General features: G+C 33.6%; 1 protein-coding gene across 2 annotated transcripts; it reads right to left on the bottom strand.

The window, feature by feature from the left end:
- Positions 1–6,165: 6,165 nt before the first annotated feature.
- LOC111374942 (glyoxylate/hydroxypyruvate reductase HPR3-like) lies at positions 6,166–26,851 on the bottom strand. 2 transcript variants are annotated; one of them, XM_022997705.1, is made up of 2 exons: positions 26,379–26,851; positions 6,166–6,915 (listed from the first exon to the last, which is right to left on the bottom strand). In XM_022997705.1, the coding sequence occupies exons 1-2, from the start codon at positions 26,820–26,822 to the stop codon at positions 6,400–6,402; spliced, it is 960 nt and encodes a 319-aa protein (XP_022853473.1). In that variant the 5' UTR covers positions 26,823–26,851; the 3' UTR covers positions 6,166–6,399. The 2 variants fall into 2 exon arrangements, with proteins under 2 accessions (XP_022853473.1, XP_022853472.1); XM_022997704.1 differs by lacking the exon at positions 26,379–26,851 and adding an exon at positions 15,761–16,281.
- Between the last annotated feature and the right edge of the window lie 609 nt (positions 26,852–27,460).

The following is a 27,460-nucleotide window of genomic DNA, read 5'->3' as shown; positions in this document are numbered from 1 at the left end:
AGCTGGTTGTGGTATAATTTTCACTTATACAAATGTGTATTAAGAGGCTAGAGAGAATTCTAATGTTTTGCCCAAGTTTTGTATTTATAAGTCTCAAAAATAGATTTAAAAAAAAAAAATCACGTATAGCATGGTTCCCAAGAAAAAATCTAATTAAAATCGAAAATTGTTGTCCAGGTCTCTGAAATTTTCCCCGCGGTTGAACCATGTAGTCAGCCATATTCACGCCATGTCAAGCTTTGGCTCCTGGCTTCCACAGAAACGGATACTGCTCGCGCCTCTTTAATTTTCAGCTTCATGCACTTCAGTCCCCAAAATTTAATCCTTGTTCATCTTGAGTCCTTTTTTGATAAAATATTGATCCTTCTCCTTCCAATTGCATTCAATTGGACCCAAGCATTCTCTCATCATAAATATCAGGTCTGAATCAACTATTGAAAATTTACGAATTAGTCTCACAATTTGAATTTCTTCCCTTTTCATCCTTTTTCGCTTGTTTTGTCCGATTCCATCAATTTGCATCGACTTTACCTAACAAATAAATTATATATATAATTAAGTCATAAAATCATGAAAGTTAATTACAATTATTTTCATTTAACTGCCTAGATGAGTGTACAAAATACACTTATTATGGCACATAGTAATTTTGTCTTCAATTGATTAATTTGTTAGATATAGGATTCATTATTTGATTAAAATTTAATTTGTTAATCATAGATAGGATTGGCCACGACGATATGAGAATTGATTAATTGAGCCAATTATATAAATGTATCGAAGAATATATTGATCCACAAAAAATCTAATTGACCCAATAAAAATTGATTGACCTAATGACTCGAATTAGTGGTTGAACTGGTTCATTAACAATTTAACATTTACTTTGTACATCTTTTTAAAATTATGTATAAATTTGAAAAATATATTTTTACCAACCAAATTGTCTCATTTCTAACTATAAGGTCTTCTATATTTTTAATTTTATTTTATTGTGATCTTCATCTCTTTACCTCTTTTCTTTAGCTCTCTATTTTGATTATAAATACATTATTTAGAGTTATAAAATGATTATACATTCATACATGGTATTTAATGACATTTGTGTTTTAAAAATTTCGTGATAATTAATATTTAACGATCATTGTTGATAGATGAAATTGCAGCGAAAATTCTCTTTGTTCATTGGAATTGAGAAATGTCATCGATTCATAAATTTTAATAATATCCAATATTTTTCTAAAAATATCCAAATACTCATAACTTGACTTACTGTACTTGGTGACATGAGCCATTGCATAACGCTACTAAAAATATACTCAAATAGTAAAGAAGTGCCCCAAGACTACATTGTTCTCTCTTCATTCGAAAATTCAAAAAAAACTCGTAATATGGCGCGTGCTGTCGTAGGCACTCCAAATTAAAACCTATACTTCTTAAAATTAATGTAGCAGTGAAAGTAAGGGTCGATACCACGAATAGTGATTAATTTGCTTTTTATACTAAATTAACTAAAATGGGGGGCTCTTGAATTTCTAAAATAACACAACTCACCGAATTAAATATAAGCAATAAAACAAACATTGATTTATGTCAACATCCACAGTTGGAAATTAATAACCAGTCATTGATCCACAAATAATCATCAATTCATAATTGTAGTATTCATTGTGAAAAATAAATTTTCCATTCGAAACAATTTTCCTATTTCTCCGTAGTTTTAATTAATTAGAAACAATCGATCTAATTAATCATCATTATTAAACAATTCTAGACAAGCACGATAATTTAATAATGGCTTTACGAATTAGAGAAATCAATAAACTAAATAACACAAGCCAAGCGTTTGTATTTAATTTAGATAAATCTTCTCCCTAAGATTTAATAATTTCCAACCAGCAAATTATCAATCTTAATTGCTTCATAAGTTAAACCAATCAACAATTACAGTTTTGAAATTCAACTTAGCTATAGATTATTATGAATAATAACCTAGCCTGCACTCTAGGAATCAAACACAACAATCATAAAAATAATTGCAGAACAATATTTAATACTAAGCATATGTATTAATCAATAAAAATCAGGTGGGTCTCACAGTTATAATTGTTTCAAGGCTTTCGTCTCCTTCGATCAAGCAAAAGAAATTAGTTGCACATCATAGATTATGAGCAAAAAGAGAGAAAAATAGGGTTGGGGGCATTCTCTCTGTTTTGACGAGATTTGAGGCTTACATATGGTGTACAAGATTTGTTTCCACAAGTATTTAATTCAAATTAGGAAATTAAAAATCTCATGTCGAAAGTGAACTATGCGACCGTATAGTTATAAGTGTTGCGGTCGCATAGAACAATGATTTACAACCCAAAATTTCTCTGAAGGTTAGAATGACCACATTGGTTTTGAACTATGCGACCGCACATCGTTTTCCCTCCAGATAGTTTTTAGTATTTTGATCATAATGTTCTTTCTCGATGTTCGATTGACGTAATTCAAAGTGTGTTGAGAAACTAACGCAAAAGGCTACAAATTTTCTTCAGATGTCATCTTCCAATTCGATCATTTACCATGTCAAAAATAGGTCCCAATATGATGCTAAAAATTGGTGCATAACATTTTCGATTGGAAATTGATGTGTGATTATACTTTGATTGTATTTCATCCCTTTAACTTCTTTCCTCATCCACTTGATCTCTAATGCTCTTGAATCTTCATTCCATTGTTCCTCTCATCTAGGGATTATTTGCAACTTGGTCCCTAAGCTTTCATCTTCTCTTTTCTTGGCGTCTTTTTATTGTTTTTCTTCTTCCAACACTTTAAGTGTTACATCAATTGATCTTCAAATCTTTTTCTCCATCATTTCACCTTCCTGTTCAACTTTTAGATATTTTCATTTTAGTCCTTGAACTTTCTATTTCTTTCATTTAGGTTCTTTTTCGCTCTTTCCTTCTATTTTATGCTGTGATCATCCAAATGCAACCTAGATCACAATATAAGGGTACTTAGCATATTTAGGTGTTAATTAGTCATAAAAATGCAAGAATTAATGGATGTAAATCACGACATTTCATGTCTTATCATAATACGCAAATCCTCTCCTCATGGTGTCTAACCTAGTGGTCAACGTCATTATCTCTATATTTCGCTTGTCTTGCCATCATCCATAACTACGTCATCGTAGAAGGTGAGTTTAGGGTTTAGGGGCTATCATCTTGAAAATGTTCATTGATCCATGTTTTCAATATATTGGGGATTTTGATTCAAAGTAGTCGTGATGTAGTCATCGGAGGGCTCTAGAATGAAAACATTTTAATGTTACAGGGGAATATTGAAAAATTGCTGTTCACATAACGAAAATGACATAATACTTTCTCTATGACTTGTGCTCTTGTTTCGCATTGTGTTTATAAGGATGACGAAAAGGCCTTCTCACTATAAGAAAATGAATAATATGCTTGATATTCATGCTTATACTTGTAGAGGTTTATTTATTACTAGCCATGGGCGGATCCAGGGACGGGCTGGGCAGTGCTACAGCTCGTCCCTTCAGCTCAAATGTCCATTAAAAAAAAAATTAAATAAAATATATTTTTTTAATGTGCAATATTTTCTTTTTATACGAATTAGTCCGTAATGAATTTTTTTCTGGATCCGCCACTGTTACTAGCATTGGTGATTGTAAACTTAGGCTTTTGATTTTAATCAGATTCATAATCTATAAATAATGATCTGTCATCATTGACAGAGTGTAGGCATGATAATAATTTTTGAAATGGTTTGTCGAAAGTCTCAACTAATGACTTCATTTGGTATAATTAAGTTGGGCCCTTTTCCATTGAATTCTCCAACCAGGGTCCTAAAATGTAATGGTGCATAATCTTAGCTTCGACACATCATAGTTTCACGAAACTAGTACATTTTGCAATACCGAAGGTCAAGCTGCTTTGTGGTATCTTAGTCTTTGAGATCAGATTCGATTTAAAAATTTCGAGATTTTTATGATCAAGACAATTTAAAATTAACATTATTAAAATTCGACCACTAATTTGTATCGATCTCAAATGCAAGAAAGATGGGTACACTGTTAAAAATTCTTTTTGGGTTTGGGATGTCAACGCGGCACACTGGATTTGCCCCTAGTTAAAAGGTTATTGTTAATAGGGACTAAGTCCCTGTTTGATTTCCATTTTTTGAAAAAAATACATTTTTAAATAGTATTTTTACATAATTTTAACTATACGTTTTTCAATAAAATAATATTATACGCAATTCCAAAATTTCTTTCTTATTTTTTAACCACGCGTTTTTCATCAATACATTATTCAAAAATTCATTTTTATAAAAAGAATGGGGCTTAAACAAGGGTTTAATTTGAAACAGTATTTACAAAAATTCACTTAAGTTTGGAATTTTTGAAAAATCATGAGAAACATGGGCTAAACTATAAATGCTATAGTTTCATCTAATTTCACCAATTATTTACGTCAAACCTAAAGAAAAGAACAAACAAAGGCAATTATCAGCTCCAAATCGAAATCCTCCAAGCTCAAATTTTTGCAAAATCGAAATCGTAAGAGGAAATATTAGACAAATCAAGACTAAAACAAGATCAAGGGTTAATTCAATTAATTTTCTTCAAAGTTTTCTTCCCCAAATATACAAATAATCAACCCAAATCTAAAGATTTGTATGTTTTGGACTTTTGATTAACTTAGTTCACATTTTGTTTGATTTTAATGTTGTTGAGGTTTTTTTTCTAGTACATATGAAATTTTATTTTAAGATTAATAATTTTGAGTTGGTATATACTGAAATTTAGATTTGTATGTATTTGACTGAGTTAATATATATGATAAACCAATTTTGGATCAAATCAAGTGATGCATACAAGGTATTAGTGAAAATGAGGAAAAGTGACATTCTCTATCACTTTTTATTTATTTTTTCAAAAATATTGTAGCCTATCTGATTTGAACTCTTTTGGATCAATTAAGTATATGCATACGTAAGTGTTTGTGAAGATTTAAATAAAATGAATATGAATTCAAACCCTACTTTTTATTAAAAGGTGACATGGTGTAACAATTTCTCTGTATTTAGATATGAATTAAGTTGGTAAAACTTGATAGCAACGTTCTCTGTCAATCCCTTTTTTCTTTAAAAAAAAAAAAAAAAATCATCATCGCAGTCTAACTCATTTGAATTTGTTGGATCAATTAAACAGATGCATACATGTGAGTTTGTAAAAATTTAAATATGAATATGAATTCAAACCTTACTTTAAATTAAAAAGTAATATATTGTAGCATTTTATTTGTCTTTTGCCTATTAGTTAATGTGCTAAAATTTTAAAGTGTTATACTCTGTCACCTTGTTAAAAAAGAGTCTCACACTATTTTATTTGTTCTAGTTTTGTAGATATCGACAAAATTAAAATCTTCACATGTTAAGGAGACAAAGAAGAATAAGATAACGAATATAAAAGTGACAAAATGATTGAAATTATTGTCTTAATAGAATGCACATGCAACAACTTTTGTTAAAACGCATATGCCATGTCATTTTTTTAACTGTTAAAAAGAGACCAAATTGTCATTGTTGTCATTGATATGCAATTCAATCAACAAAATAACCGGTGTATTCTTATATTTACACATAAGCTAAATTAGGCAACAATTTTATGAAGTTTAAAGTCTATGTAACTTTTTTTGAAGGAGTTAAGGTATATAGTGACATCATATTTCTTTAAGTCAATATTCTTGTGATATAATTAACTCACAATCCCCAAAAAAGAATAAAAAGAAAGACTATTACACGAAAAATGACAACAATTAAAAAGTGACAAAACTCAAAAAAGTGATAATCAATTTGTGGGTTTCTTTTGGGTTTTCCGAGTTTTGGGCATAATTTATACTGGGAATTTTAGTTCTAATTAGTATTAAGGGTATTAATTTAATATCTTATTTTTGTGGGGTAGTGTGCCTATTCTCATTTTTCAATTTTGTAATGCTGCACTGTTAGCTTTCGATGCGGGTTAATTTGAAATTTTGTTAGGCTGCATGATAGGAAGGGTCGTCTAGATCTCTTGTCAAGTCAACTCAACCCAACTCACTCAATATCCAAAACCGAACACAAAGTGGCAAAAAAAAAATCATGAAAATCTAGTTCAACTTTATGAGTAGCAATTCCTTATTTTCTCAATCAGAATGGCTACATATTAATAACTAGATCGCTATTGATATGTAGAAAATGGAATTCAGGGCAAAGTTAGCGTAGTCGCTCATAAGTACATACCTATCCAGATAAAGGATAGTGACAATGTTTAACAACATACACGATATTGGAATTACATATTTGCCAAGAAATTACTTGCACAATATAAATACATGATTCATTCACCTATACAGGAGTAATCAAAGGTTTATTTGAGAAGAAAGCCTCTAAATTTGCCACCAAAACATTGAAAGCTTCAAAAAATGCCTGCTGAGTGAAGGCAGCACGATGTGGCGTAATGACAACGTTATCCAATCCAAACAACTCTTTAGGTACAGTAGGCTCATTCTCAAACACATCCAAACCAGCACCCGCAATTTCACCTTCCACCAAGAATTTCACGAGTTCCGACTCATCGATGATCGGTCCTCGACCGACATTGACTATGATCCCATCCTTCCCTAGTGCAGTCATAACATCCTTGTTAATCAGGTGACGAGTTTGTTCTGTTAAGGAACAACAAATGAATAGGATGTTGCTGTTCAATGCAAGTTCACAAACATTGGGATAGAAACTATAGGGAACTGATGACTTCTTGGTTCTTGAGTTGTATGAAATTATGCATCCAAAGGCCTCAAGCCTTCTTGCAACCTTTGAGCCAATGTTGCCTAGCCCAACAATTCCGACTTGTTTGCCTCCCAACTGAACAAAATACAGAAAGAAAATTAGGTCAATGTGGCGAAGAGAAAATCCAATCATGTTACCTAATGAGCTATAATTTTAATTTTAAACTTCCACTTATTAATCAATATGAACTTACATTATTATTGGGTAAGCTACGTGATTCAGGTGCATGGAGAACTGGTTTTTGTCCTCCGAATTGTGTTAGTCATGGCAATATTTAGGCTGCCCAACGACGTTAATCATCATTACTCCCACTGAGACTACAAGGTAATCTCCAAACACAAAGCAGCAAAGAACAAATAGAATTCGCTAGGAAAGTTGTCTAATAGGGATAGGTCGGTATATTATTTCCTATGATGAGTTTTTATGTTTAATTAACAATTGTTTTATGGGCTATCTAATCAAGTAGGTCCAGTTTATGGTTCCCCAAAAGTTAATCTTTCACGATTGTACATCTCCTCATTCTTATTTGTGAGAAAGTAAGCAGTGAGTACCGTGATTAGACTGTGGAAGATCTCAAACCCCATTGATTCATCATTATGGATTCAAGTATTTTTTCTCTTCTATAGAATTCTTGATAATGACACTGGACCCTCTGGCATGTACGATAGATTGAACATAGAATTTTAACAGTCTATTTAAAATTAAAATCCAATAGGATGTTCTTTCATTTTTTTCTTGATTTTCAGCAGCCAGGCAGGCTTGAAAGCAAATTATTTGCTAAAAATTTGCATCAAGGTATGATATCTTAGTTTGCAACCTGTAAAAGACTACATGCTCACAATGTTTATGCCTTTATACAAGGTATTAATATTATTTCATTGATAACATAATATGCCAATGAGAGAGACGTGCTAGTTATCATGTTTAATTTACTGCATTAAACATATCTCCCAAGTCCTTATAACCTTTTCAAATGAATCGAAGAAGTTAATTTCCTACAACATTTTTCTCTAACATTATGCAAGATTGGATATATCATGGTATTTTACTTTAATCTGGTGCTATTTTTCAGTCAATGGTTACGAAATATAGATTTACAAGGTGGAAATGGTTATTTGCAATTATTTTCTTCATTAATAGACAAACATGAAGCATAAAAGTATTAGTACATAACAGCAGTAAGGCCTGCCTAATTTTCTTGTAACATTAACAATAGTATCAAATTAGCCTTTGTTCGTGTTAGTTTGATTCCCTTTTCGGGTAGTATTTTGTAAAATGACATTATGAATTGACGTTCGGTTATTCACGTTTTAAATTTGAAACAATTATCTAAGGTTCCATGATTATATAGGATGTCACAAATTGTATACCCAATAGTTCAATTATAGTAAGATTCAATTCATGATGTGATAAAAAATATATCGTTTACAATTAGTACATAAAGTTGGACTCTTTATGTTGATAAGATTGCATTGTTCTTCTTAAAATTTGTCTAGATTTTGGAATAAGAACAATAACGTGTTAAAGATGCACTTTGAATGGGATTGTGTAGATGACTAATTTCGCTTGAATTGAAATTATACTCTATTATCAAACAAGTTACTTAAATTCTGAGCGAGAAATGTACTTTTGATTGCTAGTTCAAGTTCTTTGAGACACCAGTTAGTGAAGTTTAAATTAGAAAATTGAAATCGGTGTTTTAGGAATCGGACTGAAACAATTAGATATCATATACTTGCGACAGTGGAATTCATTAATCATCGAGATGAAACGATCATCACTCTAAGGGAAGGCAAATTGAACTTGAGCTCAGTAGTCTGATGATGAGATCGTTGAACTTTATATTGTGATTTGATCATAACGAATTCGCTTTATGAAAATGGAACTTAGAGGGTAATACATGTTGAAGGGAAAAATGGTCATTTTGTTGTTTTCAACATATCAACGGCCAAATAGGAGTTGACTTGTGGAACGATAATCGAAGGATATTGTTATTAGATCATAATTTGCTGTTATGATTGTCACTCAACTTAAGAATGCAATCTCGATTTTTAGGTAGAATGAGTCGGAATTAAGATATGTATCTCAATTGGTCAAGAGTCGACCAATTAGAAACATCTATTGGAGCTTGAGTCATGTGAGTCTAGTTAGGTCCCTCTCTTGGCTCCAATAAAAGTGTGACTTAATTAGTCTTCTACAATAAAATTCAAGAAAATTTGTGCCAAATACAAACAATTATTATGCCACATTGATTAGTAAATATAATTTTTTAACCTCTAATTAATTTAAAGTGATGAAAAAGATATCCAATACTAATGTATATGATTTTAGTGTACGGAGTGTTTCATTTAATCTACATGACATGTTATAATTGTACATTCATTTATCATCCATAAAGCGATAAAAGCAATAATTAAATGAATTATAATCACTTATGGCACATCTTAAGAATTTAAATTACAACATAGATTAAAGTATTCAATTGGACCACATTCCAGTGGGAGAGGGTTTATAAGCATGTATAAACCTGCGGCCTGTTGCATTATCCAATTTGTTATTAAAATACGTATGTTTAGTATCGAATTACATTGGTCTCCCAATAGAATGACTACGTTATTATAGATTAACTAAAACTGGATCTCATAATAGAATTTTTTAAAACGGAATAATAGGATGATTATCTTATAGATGACATCTTATATACTTTGGATATTTTAAAAATTATTGGCGGAGATTATTATACTTATATATGAAATTTTGGATAATTTCTTGTAAAAGGTTCCAACAAAATTATTCATAGGCCAAATAATAATCAATCCTTATCTTTATTGTGGCATGAGATACCCAACTCAATAAAATGAGTGGAAGGGTCCCAACCTTGTCGACAACTATATTGACCTACTATAGGGAACATGTTAAAAGTTGTAAGGACTTAAGGTCTTTGGTTGAAAATATAGTTTTGAGTTTATATTTGCATACTCGTATACATGTATCATACAAATATTATTGTTCATTTTATTAATACGCAAATAGTTAATTTTATAGAAAAATGTCGCTTAAACTATTATCGATGATACTTGACAAAAACCAACTTGTGGAAGAAAACTACGTTGACTGAAAAAAGAATCTTAATATTGTTCTATCGTTGAAAAACACAAATGTGTGCTGACTGAAGATTGTCCCAAAGCTCCTAAAGATTATTCCATGAAATATCAAAAGGCTACATATGAAAAGTAATATCATTTTGATGCGATGGCATGTTGCAATATTTTGACATCCACGTCAAATGTATCGCAATGGAAGCATCAGAACATGGAAACTGCTTTTGACATAATGGAAAGTTTTTAAGAAATGCTTGGACATCAAAGCCAAGAAACTAGTCAAGCCACCATTAGAGCAATTATGAACACGTGCATAAAATCAGACACATCCGTGAAGGACCATATGTTAATCATGATTTGGTCACTTCAATGCTATGGAGGTTTTAGGAGCTCGTACTGATTTTGGGACGCAGATTGACATAGTTCTTGAGACTTTCCCTGAGATGTTCTCACAATTTATAGTTGATTTTGATCTAAAAGTCAGAAGTAGAAGTGCTTTGACTGCAACAGTCAAACCCTCTCATCCTAAGCTTTCTGGTGGCAAAGGAGGAAAAAAGTTGACGACACCAAGCAAAACCAAGATAGCAAGTCAAAAGGAAATAAAACTATTGCCGATGGGAAACTAAAGGGAAAGTGCATTTTTGTGGATAAAAGTGTCATTAGAATAAGAATTGCCCAGATCACCTAGCTAAGGTAAAGGCAGTAGTCATTCTAAGTGATCGATTCTACTAATACCTGGATTGTAGATTCTGGAGCTACTAATCATATTTACAATTCTTTGCCGAGGTTCCAAGAAATTAAGCACTTCAGTGAAGGGGAGTACACTCTTAAAGTAGGTACATGAGGAGAAGTGACTGCTAAAGCTATTGGCACTTTTACTTTATATTTTGAAAATCGTATATATTTGATCTTGGATGACTATTATTATGTTCCAGAACCTACATGGAACTTGGTTTCCGTTGCACTTTTATATCGTGTTGGTTATTCGGTACTTTCTACCCATTTCACGGTGATTATTAAGTTGAATAATTAAGTTATATGTTTGGGCCATATGGTTAATAGTTTTTATGTCTTAATTTCTATGAATGGCTTTATATGTAATACTACTACTGCTAAGAAAAGAAAGAAGTCGTCTAGTACTAATAAAACTCTTTTATGGCATATTAAGATGGATTATATTAATTTAAATAGAATTCAAAGATTGGTAAAGAATGAACTTTTAAATAAGTTAGAGGTGGAATCCATACTAGTGAATCTTGTATAGAAGGAAAGATGACCAACAAGCCCTTTAAGGCTAATGGACTAAGAGCTAAAGAAGTTTTGAAACTGGTACATTCCGATGTTTATAGACCCATTAGTATTCAGGCTAGGGGAGGATATGAGTACTTCACACCTTCACCGATGATTACTCTAAATTTGGATACACATACTTTATGTTTCACAAATCCGAAGCTTTGGAGAAATTCAAAGAGTTTCGGACGATGGTTAAGAAACAAATGGGTAAGAGTATCAAGGACCTTCGATCTAATCGAAGTGGTGAATATCTATCCCAAGAATTTAAGGTCTACTAACCGGATAATGGGATATTATCCCAACTGAGTGCACCAAGAGTCCCCACCAGAATGGTGTTTTGAAAAGAAGAAATCGAACTCTTTTAGAAATGGTAAGATCAACGACGAGGTATTACTTGTTGTCTATTTCCTTTTGGGAATATGCACTACGAACAACCATTTATATTTTGAATTTAGTACCATTTAAGTCAGTCCCCAGGATGCCTCTTAAATTGTGGAATGGGCGTAAGCCTAATTTGCAACACATTCGGATAAGGGGTGTCCGGCACATGTGCTAAAGGGAAAGACGGATAAGATGGAATCAAGATTAGATGTTTATTTCTTTGTAGGACATCCAAAAGGAATAAGAGGTTACTACATCAGTGGTCCATTAGATAAAAAGATATTTGTTAATACAAATGCAACCTTCTTAGACGACAAGTATATAAAAGAACAAAGGTCTATAAGTAAGATTCCATTGGAAAAGGTATTAGAACATGATTCAAACAATCCGGTTCCAGATTTTCGCATAGAATCAAATAGTGATAACTCGGAACCTCCTACAGAACCGATGGTTGCTGATGAGGTAAGTGAGCAAGTGATGCCCATAAAGCTTCGTGAAGAAACAAAACTAGAGGTAGTAGAGAACAAGACACTCATTGTTGTACTTCCATATGCCCCTCACAATGAGGATAATGAGGAATTCGATCCTAACCAAGGACAGGACCAAGCAGTAGGAGGAGAGAAAGTACCTTTGGTCAGATTGGGCAATCAGGCACCTTCAATCATCACTCATAATGGAAGGATTGTGAGACCATTTTTTAGGTACTTGCTCTACGCATAGTCCTTTCAGGTGATCTCTACAAAACAAGAAGAAGATCTCACTTCGTTTAAGGAAACAATGGAGGATGTAGACTTTGAATCATGAAAATCTGTCATGAACTTAGAGATGGAATCTATGTATTTCAACAAAATTTGGGATCTTATAGATGCATCTAATGGGGTCAAACCTATAGAATGTAAGTGGGTCTATAAAAGGAAAAGAAGTGTAGATGGGAAGGTTGAAACATTCAAAGCAAGGATAGTGGACAAGGGTTTTACCCAAAGAAAAGGTAATGACTATGAAGAAACCTTCTCACCAATTGCTATGCTTTAATCTATTCAAATCCTTTTATCTATTGCTACTTACTAAGATGATGAGATTTGGCAAATGGACGTCAAGATAACATTTTTAAATGGACGTTTTGACTAGACCATCTATATGATGTAACTTGAAGGGTTCGTGAAAGAAGGCCATGAAAGGGAAGTTCGCAAGTTAAAGTGAGGTCCATTTATGGACTGAAGCAAGCGTCCAGGACTTGGAATGTACGATTTGATCAAGCCATTAAGACCTATGGTTTTGACCAAAATCTGGATGAAAAATCTAAGTAACAAGCGTATGTAAGGGAAGCAAGTACTTATTCTAAATCTTTATGTAAATGACATTATACTCATTGAAAATGATATTGGGACATTGTAGTCTATAAAAAAATAGTTCTCATGGCAGTTTGATATGAAGGATTTAGGAGAAACTAGTTACATTTTGTGAATCTGTATCTTACGAAATAAGAAAAACAGAAGGATAGCGTTATCCCAAACTTCATACATTGACAAAATATTATCTAAATTCACAAAGCAAATCCTCATGTATGTTATGCTTTGCATTATACCCGATATTTGATATGCTATGGGTATTGTTAGTCGTTATCAATCCAATCTAGGTCCAGAACATTGGGTAGTGGTGAAGCATATACTCAAGTACCTTCGAAGAACGAGAGATTATATGCTTGTTTATTCAGGACATGATCTGAATTCCATTGGATTTACTAATTCCGATTTTCAATCCGTTTGTAACTCTAGGAAGTCTACTAGGTTCAGTATTTACATTGGGAGATGAAGCTATGGTATGGAAGAATATCAAGCAATCTCGTACTGCTGATTCCACAATGGAGGCAGAATATGTAGCCGCTTGTGAAGCTACTAAAGAAGCTGTATGGTTTAAGAAGTTTCTTTGGGACCTTGACGTGGTACCTTTGACAATGGAAACCATAACATTTTATTGCGATAATAATGGAGCGGTTGCAAATGCTAAAGAACTAAGGAGTCATTATCATAGCAAGCACATCGAGATGAAATATCACCTTATTAGATAAATTGTTCATCGAGGAGACGTGATGGTTAGCAAGATTGCATCAACGGATAATCTTGCGGATCTGTTCACCAAGATCATACCAACTAAGGCTTTTGATGGGTATTCTTGATATGTCACATATACTCTAAAAGGACAAGTGGGGGATTATTAGTCTGATGACCTTTTCGAGTAGTATTTTGTAAAATGACATTATGAATTGACGTTCGATTATTTGCATGTTACAATTTGAAACGATTATCTAAGGTTCCATGATCATATAGAATGTCACAAATTGTATACTTAACGGTCCGGGTGTTGTAAGATACAATTTGTGATGTGATTAAAATGTCGTTCACAATCAGTACATAAAGTTGGACGCTTTATGTTGATAAAATTGTATTGTTTTTATTAAGATTTGTTTAGATTTTAGAATAAGAACAATAATGTGTTTTTGAAGTACATTGAACGAGACCGCGTAGATGACTCATTTATGACTGCTCGAAATGAGACTCTACTCAATTATCAAACAGGTAACCTAAATCATGAGCGGGTAATGTACCTTTGATTGTTAGTTCAAGTTCTTTGAGGCACCAGTAAGTGAAGTCTTAAATAGAATATTGATCTTGGTGTTTTGAGAATCAGGTCAAAACAATTAGAGATTATATACTTGCGAAAATGGAATCTATTAATCATCAAGATGAGACATTCGTCACTCTAAGGGTAATTCTATAGGCAAATTAAACTTGAGCTCAGTAATCCAATGATGAAATCATTGAAATTTATATTTTGATCACAACGAATTTGCTTTATAAAAATGAAACTTAGAGGATAATGCAAGTTGAAGGGCAAAACGGTCATTTTGTCGTTTTCAACATAATGACAGTCAAATGAGGGTTGACTTGTGTAACGATAGTGGGCGGATATTGTTATCGGATCATAATTTTCTCCTATAACTATCATTCAACTCGAGAGTATAATTTCGATTTTTTGGTAGAATGAGCCGAGAATAGTAGATGTATCTCAATTGGTCAACAGTTGACCCAATTAGGAAAATGTATTGGAGCTCGAGTTATGTGAGTTCGGTTGGGTCCCTCTCTTGGCTCCAATAAAGATGTGTTACTTAATTTGTCTACAACAATAAAGTCCTAAGGAAATTTGTACAATTTTCAAACCCTTATTGAATATTATAAATATGCCCGTTTATGAGCATATTTTCATATGGTTTTAGGGCTAGCCACATTACATTTCCCAAAAGAGGGAGGCGCCTAAAGGAGCATAAGGGAGGAAGCAATTGACTAGACAATTAAAAGTTCCTTCAAGGTTATCATCTCCCCTTTATGTGTAAGGATTTAAAAATATTCAATGATCTCAAGGTGATCTAAAATCGTTTATTCATATGGATTTAATCATCAAAGGAAAATTAATTTCCTATTGTGGTGATTAAATCTAATAACCAACATTTTGAGCCCAATTTAGGGAAAAATATGTATTAATGTATAGTATTTTTTTGGAAAAGTGTGGTTAAAAAGTAAGATAAAGTTTTCGAATTACGTGTAGTTTTTTTTTTTTTTTTTTTGGAAAATGTGAGGTTGAAAATGAGTTTTGAAATATTGAGGCTCAAATGGGGGTTAAATACCCTTTTGAGGACTCTTGTTGTAAATGGAACAGAATGTGAAGACTGGATTTGCGAAGCCACCTAGTAGGAAGCATGAGACAATTTGGATGTCGATTTTGAAAAAAGGAACGGATTATAATGATCCTATTGAGACATTCTGCCAAGTTAAAAATCAACTAGTTGACACCCAGTAGAAAATATAAGACAAGCTAGTTGTTGATTCTAAGAAGGGAATAGATCATGTAATCATTTAAACAGTTTTCTTGCAAGCCCAATTTTAAGGATAGTTCTACACAAATGTGTGAATGGTTGTTGCAATTGAATAGATCCAACAAGCTCGAATTAACATAACACGAAACTTATTAGTCCAAAAGCACCATAGTAAGTAACAAAAGTTAACACAATATGAGACCTATTAGTCCAAAAGCACTATGGAGAGCAACAGATGTCCACAGTGCTTATTATATGGATGGATATGGATTACCTTCACACCAAGGGAAAAATCACCATGGACAGGCCAAGCTCCTCGGCGCACATGCCGATCACCGGCACTAATTTTCCTAAGCACATCAATCAGCAACCCAACAGCATAATCCGCCGTGTCCTCGGAGAAAACATCACCAGTATTCACCACAGAGATTCCCAGGCGCCGGCACTCAGGAAGGTCTATCTGATTAACTCCAGTGCCAGCCGTCATCACTAACTGGAGTGACGGGAGTAGACGGAGCATCTGGGCTGTTACCGGGCTCTTCCCGTAGCACAGCAATGCCCTGACCGACTGCCCATGGGTTTGTAAGTAAATTTCTGTGGGTAGTGGAGATTCATATGGTTTCAGAATGTGGAATTTGGTCGAGAATTCTCTTTCGTATACTTTGAAAAGAATTGGAGGGCCTAAGACTAATAGCTCTGGAAGTTTTACGATGTCCATGGCCTATTCTGTAGAATCTGGTGAGCCTGTGCACTGCCGACAAGTTTTTGATAAATTTATAAAAATTAGTATTCATTTATCCATGTACCGATAAAGCCTTTACAGAATATTCATAGATAAGCAGCAGGTGTGAGATGGGACAGGGGTGATTTTTTTGACAATAAAATATTTATGTGAGACCCACAATTTGAGACTTTTCTGTACACCAACATTAACGGCCGGTCTGGTGCAGCTTAAAAGCAAAATTATACTCGTTGGAAGGAAAAAAGTGACCGTTGGAAGCTGCAATCTTTGACCAATTGTGAGAGATGTGGGACCCATTGTGGAAAAAAAAAGGCACAAAAATAACTTTTCATCTGCCAAAAAATTTCTAAAGAGACAGTAGCATGTTTGAGAGTGATTTTGAGAATTGATTTTTTGACGGTTAGGAGAAAAGTGAGGTCCATTTGTGAGAGAAGAATTCAAATATGACGATTGGAATAATAAAATAACAGTCAAAAAATTAATTTTTTAGGGGCAAAAAATCACTTCCAAACAAACTGTAAATCTTTATCCCATACTCATTTTATTCATTTCTAAATAAATGTTTGATTCCATTTTTTAGAAAATATATTTTTCTCTATTTTTTCCAACCACACATTGTTCAATAAAATAAGAAAGAAGAATTTCAGATACTCACATGAGGTGAGTAAAATAATCCAAAAAATAACTTACCCACCCCATATTGTGTGTATTCTGTAAGGTATTTATAAAAAATTGTTTTGTACGTGTAATAGAACTCATAAAATAATACTACGCACAAAGTTAAACTTTTTTTTCCTTATTTTTAATCAAACATTCTCCAATAATTTACTATTCAAGATTATATTCTTAGCATTTAATGGGGCCCAAAAAAGCTCGTTTATAAAGTTAATTTATTTCACAATTGTGTTAAAGGCATACAAGTAGAAGTTGTCGACTTGTCGTTAATTTTACTAACAGGGTGACCATATTGGAACCATTTAAACTTCATTTTCTGATTAGGAATAAAATAAACTTTAAGGACCAAATTAAAATCTCACTACAACTTGACGGACCAAATGTCTATTTCAACGATTTGTTAGCCGCTCATTCTGACATTTACGACCTTTATGAAGTTTGGAGTGGAAAGTGCAAAAGTATCACTTTAGCATCTTCTATCCTTTAAAAAGCACTTTTTACTGTTAATTTTTAAAGACGTGAACAGAAAGAGTGAAAATAATTCTATGACTGATTGATAAAGCAAAGACAGCACGAGAAATGACATTTCACAACTATACAACAACCAAACATCACAATAATACAAATGTTATAAAAAGAGAAAAAAGTGAAGATAATATAAGTCAAAATTTTAGTGTGTATTATTAAGAATCAATACTCTATATTTATAGGAATCAAAATAAAAGTTACAATTGAAATGAATTAGATTTTATAGTCTAGATAAAATTTATTTATGTATCATGATAATACTAAATAATCATCCCATTATTTTACAATACTCCTCCTTTGATGATTATTTCTATAACAACTATTTTATTGATATCTTGTTTGGCAAATAATTCGATAAGACAAAAATGCCAACAAATGAAAAAATAGTACAAATGATTTGGAGTAGTAAATGTTGCTTTGTTAAAACCTTATAAAGAAATCTAATGAAAAAACTTGATCGAAAGAAAAAGGGTACAACTACTTTCTTGATTTCAATTCTTGTATCAAGCTATCCATATCTCGCACATCAATATTTTCAATATTACAATTTTTAGTAAGTACGTCTCATATTGTCTTGCATAGTCTTTAGATAATGCCCTTTTCATACGAAATATTTATCAACATTTAATGAATTTTGTAACATGATAATTCGAAAAATAGCTTTTGTTGATATTTTCGAGAGTCTCGTACATATAAGAGTACCTTTTGAGGATAAATGCGTTGTAGGATAAGGACACTATTGCACAAAGAATATGCCTGATTAAAAACTTATTAAGAAAAATCCTAGGTGAAAATTTTTAATGAAAGAAAAAGAGTACATTATTCTTTTGATCACGCTATAAAAATTGTCTCATTAAAAAGCTTATCGGAAAATCCAATGGAACAAAACCTCAATCAAGGGACAAAGAGTATAACTCGTACTTATTCTCCATCATGATAATATCATTTGAATTATGCTTCAAGCATATTAAATTTTTCAAGAATAGTATTAAATTTATATGTAAGATAAATTAACAATAATCACATTTATTATATGCATATAAAATTTCATGAATTGTCATTTTAATAATGTAGAGACTGTGATTACATCTATCACATGATAACTTATCTATTTATATAAGTCTTTGCGATATTTATTATGTAAAGAATTGTTCATTTCATATTACGATTTTACTTTTCCATTTTCATTTCGCATAATAGTACACATTTTGATGTTCGGACTGTATATCCAGAAACTTCAAGTTTATCTATTAAATTCAATATAAGATTGTTCTTTTTATTTGGCCAATCATTACTTTGATCGATATATTTTAATATTTATTTTGATTCCTCGCTATATGATACAATACATCACGTGTAAAATTGTTGTTGATAATCTTTTTTTCGATTCTATATCTTTTTACATATCTCAAGTTTCATTATTTTAGGTAACTAAACTTTTTCTGAAGTTTTATAATTTATTATGTCTAAATACTCATCAAAAGTATGTACCTCTTCAATGAGATCATCTTTGGTAATTGCTCCATTTTCATTTGGAGATTTTTTGTATTAGAATCGAATACATTTACACTTTATGCGCGCCATATATATATCAAATATAATGCTATCAAATTGTCATCCTAGGACATCAATCAGTGTTGAGAGCATTTTAAATTGGTGTGTGAGATCTTGTTAATCTTTTTGTCAGTAAATACATCTAAATAAATTATCTTTCAAACTTTTGGCTCGAGCTATATTTTACGAGAATTTAGATAATGAAGCATTTGTACATGGTGCAGTGGTTGCGGCTGCTTGCATTCACCTCCCAGAGGCGACAGAAGTGGCGACCTCTTTTGAGGTCGTTGCCGTCGGTGCCATCGCAGGAGAAAGGTGGTGAAGCTTGATATATGGTGGATCTGCTAGGGTTTGTGAAATTAGGTTAATTTTGAATTTTGAGCTTTCCCTTGAGACTTCGACTAATCTTGTTGGATAAAGGCTTTTTGTTTTAAGGATTGAGACTAAAAATTAAATTGACCCAATTTTCGGACATTGCATGGGTTGGACTACAAGGAGATTGAAGAATAGGACAAAAATGTGGCCCAATTGAACGCTTTAATCTATGTTGTAATTTAAATTCTTAAGATGGACCATAAGCGATTACAATTCATTTAATTATTATTTTTATCATTTTCTGGATGATGAATAAATATATGATTATTACATGTCATATAGATTAAATAAAATATCACTCGGTGTACTAAAATCATATACATTAGTATATGATATTTTTTCATCACTCTAAATTAATTAGATGTGGTTAAAAAAAATTGTGCCATTATAATTGCTCTTATTTGGCACATTAATTATTAAATGAAAATTCAATGGTTCAAAATAATAAGTGGGAAAGGGTTTATAAGCATGTATAAACATGCAGCCTCCCCTGTTATCCAATTTGTTATTAAAATACGTATATTTAATATTAAATTACATCGGTCTCCCTATAAGAAGACTATATTATTTTATATTAACTAAAATTGGACCTCATAATGAAATGTTTTTAAAATGGAATAATGAGATGATTATTCTATGGATGACATCTTATATATTTTAGATGTTTTAAAAATTATTGGCGGAGGTTATTATAATTATATATGAATTTTTTGGAGGACTTCCTATAACAAGTTACAACAAAATTATTCATAGGTCAAATGATAATCAAACCTCATTTTTATTGTGACATGAGATGCCTAGCTTAATAAAATGAGTGAGAGGGTCTCAACCTTATTGGCAATTACATTGACCTCCTATAAAGGGCGTATTAAAAGTTGTAAGGTTTAAGGTCTTTAGTTGAAAATATAATTTTGGGTCTACATTTGCATACTCATATACATGCATCATACAAAGATTATTGTTCATTTTATTACAGGGGAATCGTTAATTTTACAGCAAAATGTCGCTTAATCCGTTATCAATGATGCTTAACAAAACCAACTTGTGGAAGAAAACTACATTGACTAGAAAAGGAATCTTAACATTGTTCTTATTGCTGAAAACAAAAATTTGTGCTGACAGAAGATTGTCTCAGAGCCCCTAAAGATAATTCCACGAAATCTCGAAAAGCTGCATATGAAAAGTGGTGTCATTTTGATGAGATGGCCCGTTGCTACATTTTGGTATTCATGCCAAATGTCTAACAACGAAACATCAGAACATGGAAACTGCTTTTGACATAATGAAAAGTCTTCAAGAGATGTTTGAACATTAAAGCCGACAAGCTAGGCAATCCTTTATTAGGGTAATTAGGAACACGCGCATGCAACTAGACACATCTGTGAGGGACCATATGTGAACCATGATTGGTCATTTCAATGCCGCGGAGGTTTAAGATCTGATATTGATTATGAGGCGTAGATTGATATGGTTATTAAGATTCTCATTGAGATGTTCTCACAATTTATAGTTGATTATAATTTACACAAGATGGACATGTCTCTAATGAAATTAATAAAGAGCTCCAAAATGCTGAAATTGTTCTGAAATCAAAAAGTGGAGTGCTTTGATTGTAATTATCGGACCCTTTAATTCAAGGCCTTCTGGTGTCAAAAGAGGAAAGAAGAGGAAGAGACTGAACAAAAAGCAATAGCAAGTCAAAAGGGAAAAAAACTACTGCTGATGGGGAACCAAAGGGAAAGTGTTTTTCTTGTGGGCAAAAGGTCATTGGAAGAGGAATTGTCCATGTCATCTTGCTAAGGAGCAGCAAGTAAAGGCACTATCCTATTTATTCAGTTATGCTTAGTGGTTGATTATACTAATATTTGGATTGTAGACTCTGGAGCTACAAACCATGTTCGCAAATCTTTGCAAGGGTTCCAGGAAACCAAGCACCTCAATGAAGGAAAATACACTCTTAAAGTTGGCATAGAAACAGTACTGTCTGCCAAAGCTCTTAGCACTTTTACTTTATATTTTTAAAATCATAGACATTTGATTTTGGATGACTATTATTAAGTTCTTGAACTTAAACGAAACTTGGTATCTATTGTACTTTTATATGGTGTTGGTTATTTGGTACTTTTTACCCGTTCCATGTAGGTAATTAAGTTAAATGATTCTATTACATATTCAGGGTCATATGGTTAATAGTCTCTATTCCTTATGTCCTATAATTGGCTCTATACATAATATTACTACTGATAAGAAAATAAAGAGGCCGTCTAGTACTAATGAAACTCTCTTATGACATCTTAGGTTGAATCATATTAATCTAAATAGGATCCAGAGATTGGTGAAGGATGGACTTTTAAATGAGTCAGAGGTGGAATCCATACCAACTTGTGAATCTTATATATAAGGAAAGATGACCTAGATGCCCTTTAAGGATAAGGGACAAAGAGCTAAAGAAGTTTTGGAATTGGTGCATTCCGATATTTGTTGACCCATTAGTACTCAAGCTATGGGAGGATATGAGTACTTCATCACCTTCACAATGATTACTCTAGATTTGGATACATATATCTTATGTCTCACAAATCCGAGACTTTGAAAAAATTCAATGAGTTTCGAATGGAGGTTGAGAAACAATTGGGTAAGAGTATCAAGGCTTTTTGATCTGATAGGGCTGGCGAATATCTATCCTAAGAATTTAAGGTCTACTTATCGGATAATGGGATATTATCTCAATTGAGTGCACCAAGAACTCCCTAATAGAATGGTGTCTCAAAAAGAAAAAAATTGAACTCTTTTAGATATGGTAAGATCAATGACTTATTTCCTTTTTGGGGATATGCACTACTAATAGCCATTTACATCTTGAATTTAGTACCATCCAAATCAGTTTCCAAGATGCCTCCTAAATTGTGAAGTGGGCGCAAGTCTAATTTGCACTACATTCGGATAGGAAGATGTCTGACACATGTGCTAAAGGGAAAGATAGACAAGATGGAATCAAGATCAGGGGTTTGTTTCTTTATAGGATATCCAAAATGAACAAGAAGTTACTATTTCAATAGTTCTCTAGACAAGAAGGTATTTGTTAGTACAAATGCAACCTTCTTAGAGAATAGATATATAGAAGAATACAAGTCTACTAGCAAGATTCTATTGGAAGAAGTGTTAGAACGTGGTTAAAACAACCCGGTTCCAAATTTCCGCATAGAATCAAATAGTGACGACTTGGAACCTCCTACATAATCAATGGTCACTGATCCACAAACCCTTGTGGAAAAATAGAACCAGGGATAATAGAGAACGAGACACCTACTGTTGTACCTCCACATGCCCTTCACAATGGGGATAATGAGGACTTTGGTCCTAACCAAGGACAGGACCATGCAATGGGAGGAGAGCAAGAACTTTTGGTCAGATTGAACAATCAGGCACCTTCAACCATTACTCGTAGTGGGTGGGTTGTGAAACAACCTTCTAGGTACTTGCTCTATGGAAAGTCTTTTCAAGCGATCTATACAGAGTAAAAAGAAGATCACACTTCGTTTAAGGAAGCAATGGGGGTCGTAGACTTTGTTTACACAGACATCTTAACGAGACCATCTACATGATGTAACCTCAAGGGTTCGTGAAAGAAAACCATGAAAGAAAAGTTTGCAAGTAGCAAATCTCCATTTTTGAACTCAAGCAAGCATCCATGTGTTGGAATGTAAGATTCGATCAAACCACTAAGATCTATGGTTTTGACCAAAATCTAGTTAACCCCTGTGTATACAATCATATGCAAGGGAAGAAAGTAGTTTTTCTGAATCTTTATGTAGATGAAATTTTACTCATTGGAAATGATTAGGGATATTGTCACCTGTAAAGAAATGGTTGACAAGTAGTTTGATATAAAAGACATAGGAGAAGCCTGTTATATTTTGGGAATCCGTATCTTATGAGATAGGAAAAATAGAATTATCCCAAACTTCATATATTAGCAAAATATTATCTAGTTTCACGATGCAAAATTTCAAGAAGTGACAACTTCCTTTTAGGCATGGAATTCATCTATCAAACGAACATTCTCTCAAGACTCCAACAGAGATTGAATACACGAAGAATGTTCCTTATGCTTCAGCTGTGGGAAGCTTCATGTATGCTATGCTTCATGCTAGATCAAATATTTGTTATGCTGGTCCAATCTAGGACTAGAACATTAGGTAGCGATGAAGCATATACTTAAGTATCTTCGGGGAATGATAGAATATATGATTGTCTATTTAGGACATGATCTGAATCCCATTGGATATATAGATTCCAATTTTTAATCCGATCGTAACTCTAGGAAGTCTACGTCGGGTTCAATATTTACACTAGGAGGCGGAGCAGTGGTATGGAGGAGTATTAAGCAATCTTGTATAACTAATTCCACCATGGAGGTAGTTGCTTGTGAAGCTAGTAAATAAGCTATATATTTTAAGATACTTTTTTTGGACCTTGACGTGGTATCTTTAGCAACGAGACCCATAACACTATATTGCGATAATAGTATAACGGTTGCCAATGCTAAAGAACTAAGGAGTCATAGCGAGGCAAGCACGTCGAGAGGAAATATCACCCTGTTAAAGAGATTGTTAATTGAGGAGACGTTATAGTTAGCAAGATTGCATCAGCAGATAATCGTGTAGATCCGTTCACCAATACCTTACAAGCTAAGGTTTTTGATGGGCATCTTGAGGGGATGGGTATTCTTGATATGTCACATATACTCTAAAAGGGCAAGTTGAAGATTGTTAGTTTGCCCTTTTCGAGTAATATTTTGTAAAATGACATTATGAATTGACGTTCGGTTATTCGCATGTTACAATTTGAAACAATTATCTAAATGGTGTAGTAAGACACAATTCAAAATATGATAAAAAAAAAAAAATGTTGTTCACAATCAATACATAAAATTGGATGCTTCTTGTCAATGTGAGCTCTTAGGGAAGATTAGCATGTTATCCCTAGAGTAATTTTTATCCGTTGAGCGACAGCCCTTCCACTCGGCATTGTTGGATCACTAAGGCCGACTTTGGTCCCTGCTCGACGGGTAGGTCTTACAGTCAAGCTCCCTTCTGCCTTTGCACTCGAGGGCCAATCTCCGTCTGGCCCAAGGAAACCTTTGCACGCCTCCGTTACCTTTTGGCCTACGTCCCATAGAATCTGTCTACCTGAGACTGTCCCTTGGCCCGTAGATCCTGACACAAGTTTAGAATTCTAGCTCTTCCAAAGTGATAGCTCACTAATGGCTCGAGCCCCCGGAAGGAGGCCTTCTTCGCCTTCCACCTAAGCTGCGCAGGAAAGGCCCAAACACAATCCCAGGGAACAGTAAAGCTTCATAGGGTCTTTCTGTATAGGTACAGCTAGTCCGCACTTCACAAACATGTCTATTTCACTGAGCCTCTCTCCGACAATGCCTAGATCATTACGTCTATACCTGAAACCGACACAGGTGGGTAGATAGAGAATACCTAGGGGCACGAGACAACTCTCTCTAAAGATCTCGGCAAAATAGCCTTGTAACTTCGGGAGAAGGGGTGCCTCCTCACAAAGGGGGTCACAGTGATAAGGCTCGGACGACTGTTTACTAAAAACACGGTCTCCGCAAAGTCATAAGACCATGTATTGGGGCTAACGCCTACACAGTGCTGGAAGGTCAAGAAAGTTGGTGACCTGGTGACAAGGGAGCCGAAGACGATTTTTTTGGAAAAAAAAAAAAGAGTTTGACAATAAGATCTTTCAAAATTGACTATTTTTCCCTCTATTAGAGGTAGATGCAACCCGGTCTGCTTCGAGACCAGTTCAATCAATTTCAGAAGAATTAGATTGGAAAAAATTTCCAATCATCTGGATCCCTTTCCTTTCGAAAACAGAATGGGATTGCAGTTCTCTTCTTGATGATATCATGAAAGTGAAAGAAATTTTGCTTGGAAACGAAAAACTTCTTAATCTGATAAAAACGAGAATGTTGGCTTCAGTAATGCAAACATTGGTGAGAATCCAATGCCCCGAAAATTTAAGGGTTCCTCCGCAAGGTTCGTAACTTCGACAAAAAAAGAAGTGACTTGGATAAAAAGAAACGAAGTGGCTTAAACAAATCTTGCTAGAGAATTGGGAGTTCCTAACATAATGCATGACTACTTAACAGGAGGATTCACTGCAAATACTAACTTAGCTCACCAACAGTTTGAGCCTCATTTTGGGGAAAATATATTAATGAATAGTAATTTTTTGGAAAATGTGTGGTTAAAAGGTAAGATAAAGTTTTTGAGTTACGTGTCAAATTATTTTATTGAATAATGTATGGTTGAAAATGAGTTTAGAAAAATGAGGCTCAAACAAGGGTTAAATACCCTTTTGAGGACTCTTGTTGTGAATGGAACAGAATGAGTATAATTGGTATCAGTTGAAGACTAGATTTGCAAAGCCACCTAGTAGGAAACATGAGACAATTTTGATGTCGATTTTGAAAAAAAAAGGAACGGACTATGATGATCTATTGAGACATGCTGCTAAGTTAAAAATCAACTAGTCGACACCTAGTTGAAAATATAAGACAAGCTTATTGTCAATTCTAAGAAGGGAATAGATCATGTAATCATTTAATCTCCCGTTTGGTAGCAAGTTTTTACCTCAAAAATTAATTTTTTTACCGTTATTTTCACTATTTCACTCATCATTTTTTATTTTGCCACTCACAGGTGGGACACACTTTTTCTCTCTAACAATCAAAAAATCAATTATTATAATCACTATCGAACAAGCCCTAAACAAGTTTTCTTACAAGCCCAATTTTAAGGATATTTCTACACAAATGCGTGAATGGTTGTTGCAACTCAATAGACTCAACAAGCTCAAATTAACATAAAATGAAATTAGTCCAAAAGCACCATGGAAAGTAACAAAAATTGATACAATATGAGACCTATTAGTCCAAAAGCACAATGGAGAGCAATAGATGTCCACAGAGCTTATTATATGAATGGATATGGATTACCTTCACACCAATGGAATAATCACCATGGACAGGCCAAGCTCCTCGGCGCACATGCCGATCACCGGCACTAATTTTCCTGAGCACATCAATCAGCAACCCAACAGCATAATCCGCCGTGTCCTGGGAGAAAACATCACCAGTATTCGTCACAGATATTCCCAGGCGCCGGCACTCAGGAAGATCTATATGATTAACTCCAGTGCCAGGCGCCATCACTAACTGGAGTGACGGGAGTAGACGGAGCAGCTGGGCTGTTACCTGGCTCTTTCCGGAGCACAGTATGGCCCTGACCGGCTGCCCATGGGTTTGCATGTAAATTTCTGTGGGGAGTGGGGATTCATATGGTTTCAGAATGTGGAATTTGGTCGAGAATTCTCGTTCGTATACATTGAAAACTGACGGAGGACCTAAGACTAATAGCTGTGGAAGTTTTACGATGTCCATGGCCGATTCTGTAGAATCTGGTGAGCTTGTGCACTGCCAACAAGCGTTTGATAAATTTATAAATATTACTATTCATTTATCCCGTACTAATTTTATTCATTTTAAATTAAATGGTTTATAAGGTAAACTTATTTCACAATTGTGTTAAAAGCATACAAGTAGAAGTTGTAGTTAATTTAACAGGGTGAAAATATTGGAACCTTTAAAAACTTCATTTTCTGATTAGGAATAAAATAAACTTTAAGGACCAATCTAAAATTTTACTACAACTTGAGGGACCAAATGTATATTTCAACGATTTGTTAGACGTTCAATTTCAGCCTCTCTTTTTGAGATTTGTCTCGTTTATGAAGTGGGACGTGGAAAAGTATTACTTCCTGCACACTTTTTGGTTCCACTTTAGCTTTTTCTGTCCTTTAAAAAGCACTTTTTACTGTTAATTTTCAAAGAGGTGAACAGGAGTGAAATCACTCTATGACCAATTGATAAAGCACAAGAAATGACATTTCACAATTATAACACAGCCAAGCATCATAACAATATAAGAGTGTACGTGCCCCCCAGGGCACAGCCGAGTTGGTGGAACAATCACTTCGCTGGGACGCTGGAAGCAAGGGTGGAGAGTTCGATTCCTGGAG

Source organism: Olea europaea, unplaced genomic scaffold (assembly GCF_002742605.1).
Source record: "Olea europaea var. sylvestris unplaced genomic scaffold, O_europaea_v1 scaffold1315, whole genome shotgun sequence".
In the NCBI taxonomy this organism is placed as follows: domain Eukaryota; kingdom Viridiplantae; phylum Streptophyta; class Magnoliopsida; order Lamiales; family Oleaceae; genus Olea; species Olea europaea.
This window is presented reverse-complemented; position numbering and strand designations above follow the sequence as displayed.

Bases quoted from the DNA above. Each gene is read 5' to 3' on its own strand.
- LOC111374942 (XM_022997705.1), bottom strand. From the start codon at position 26,822: ATGGACATCGTAAAACTTCCACAGCTATTAGTCTTAGGTCCTCCGTCA. The intron at 6,916-26,378 runs GTAATCCATATC...TATTTTGTTCAG, and splicing joins ATTATTCCATTGGTGTGAAG to TTGGGAGGCAAACAAGTCGG.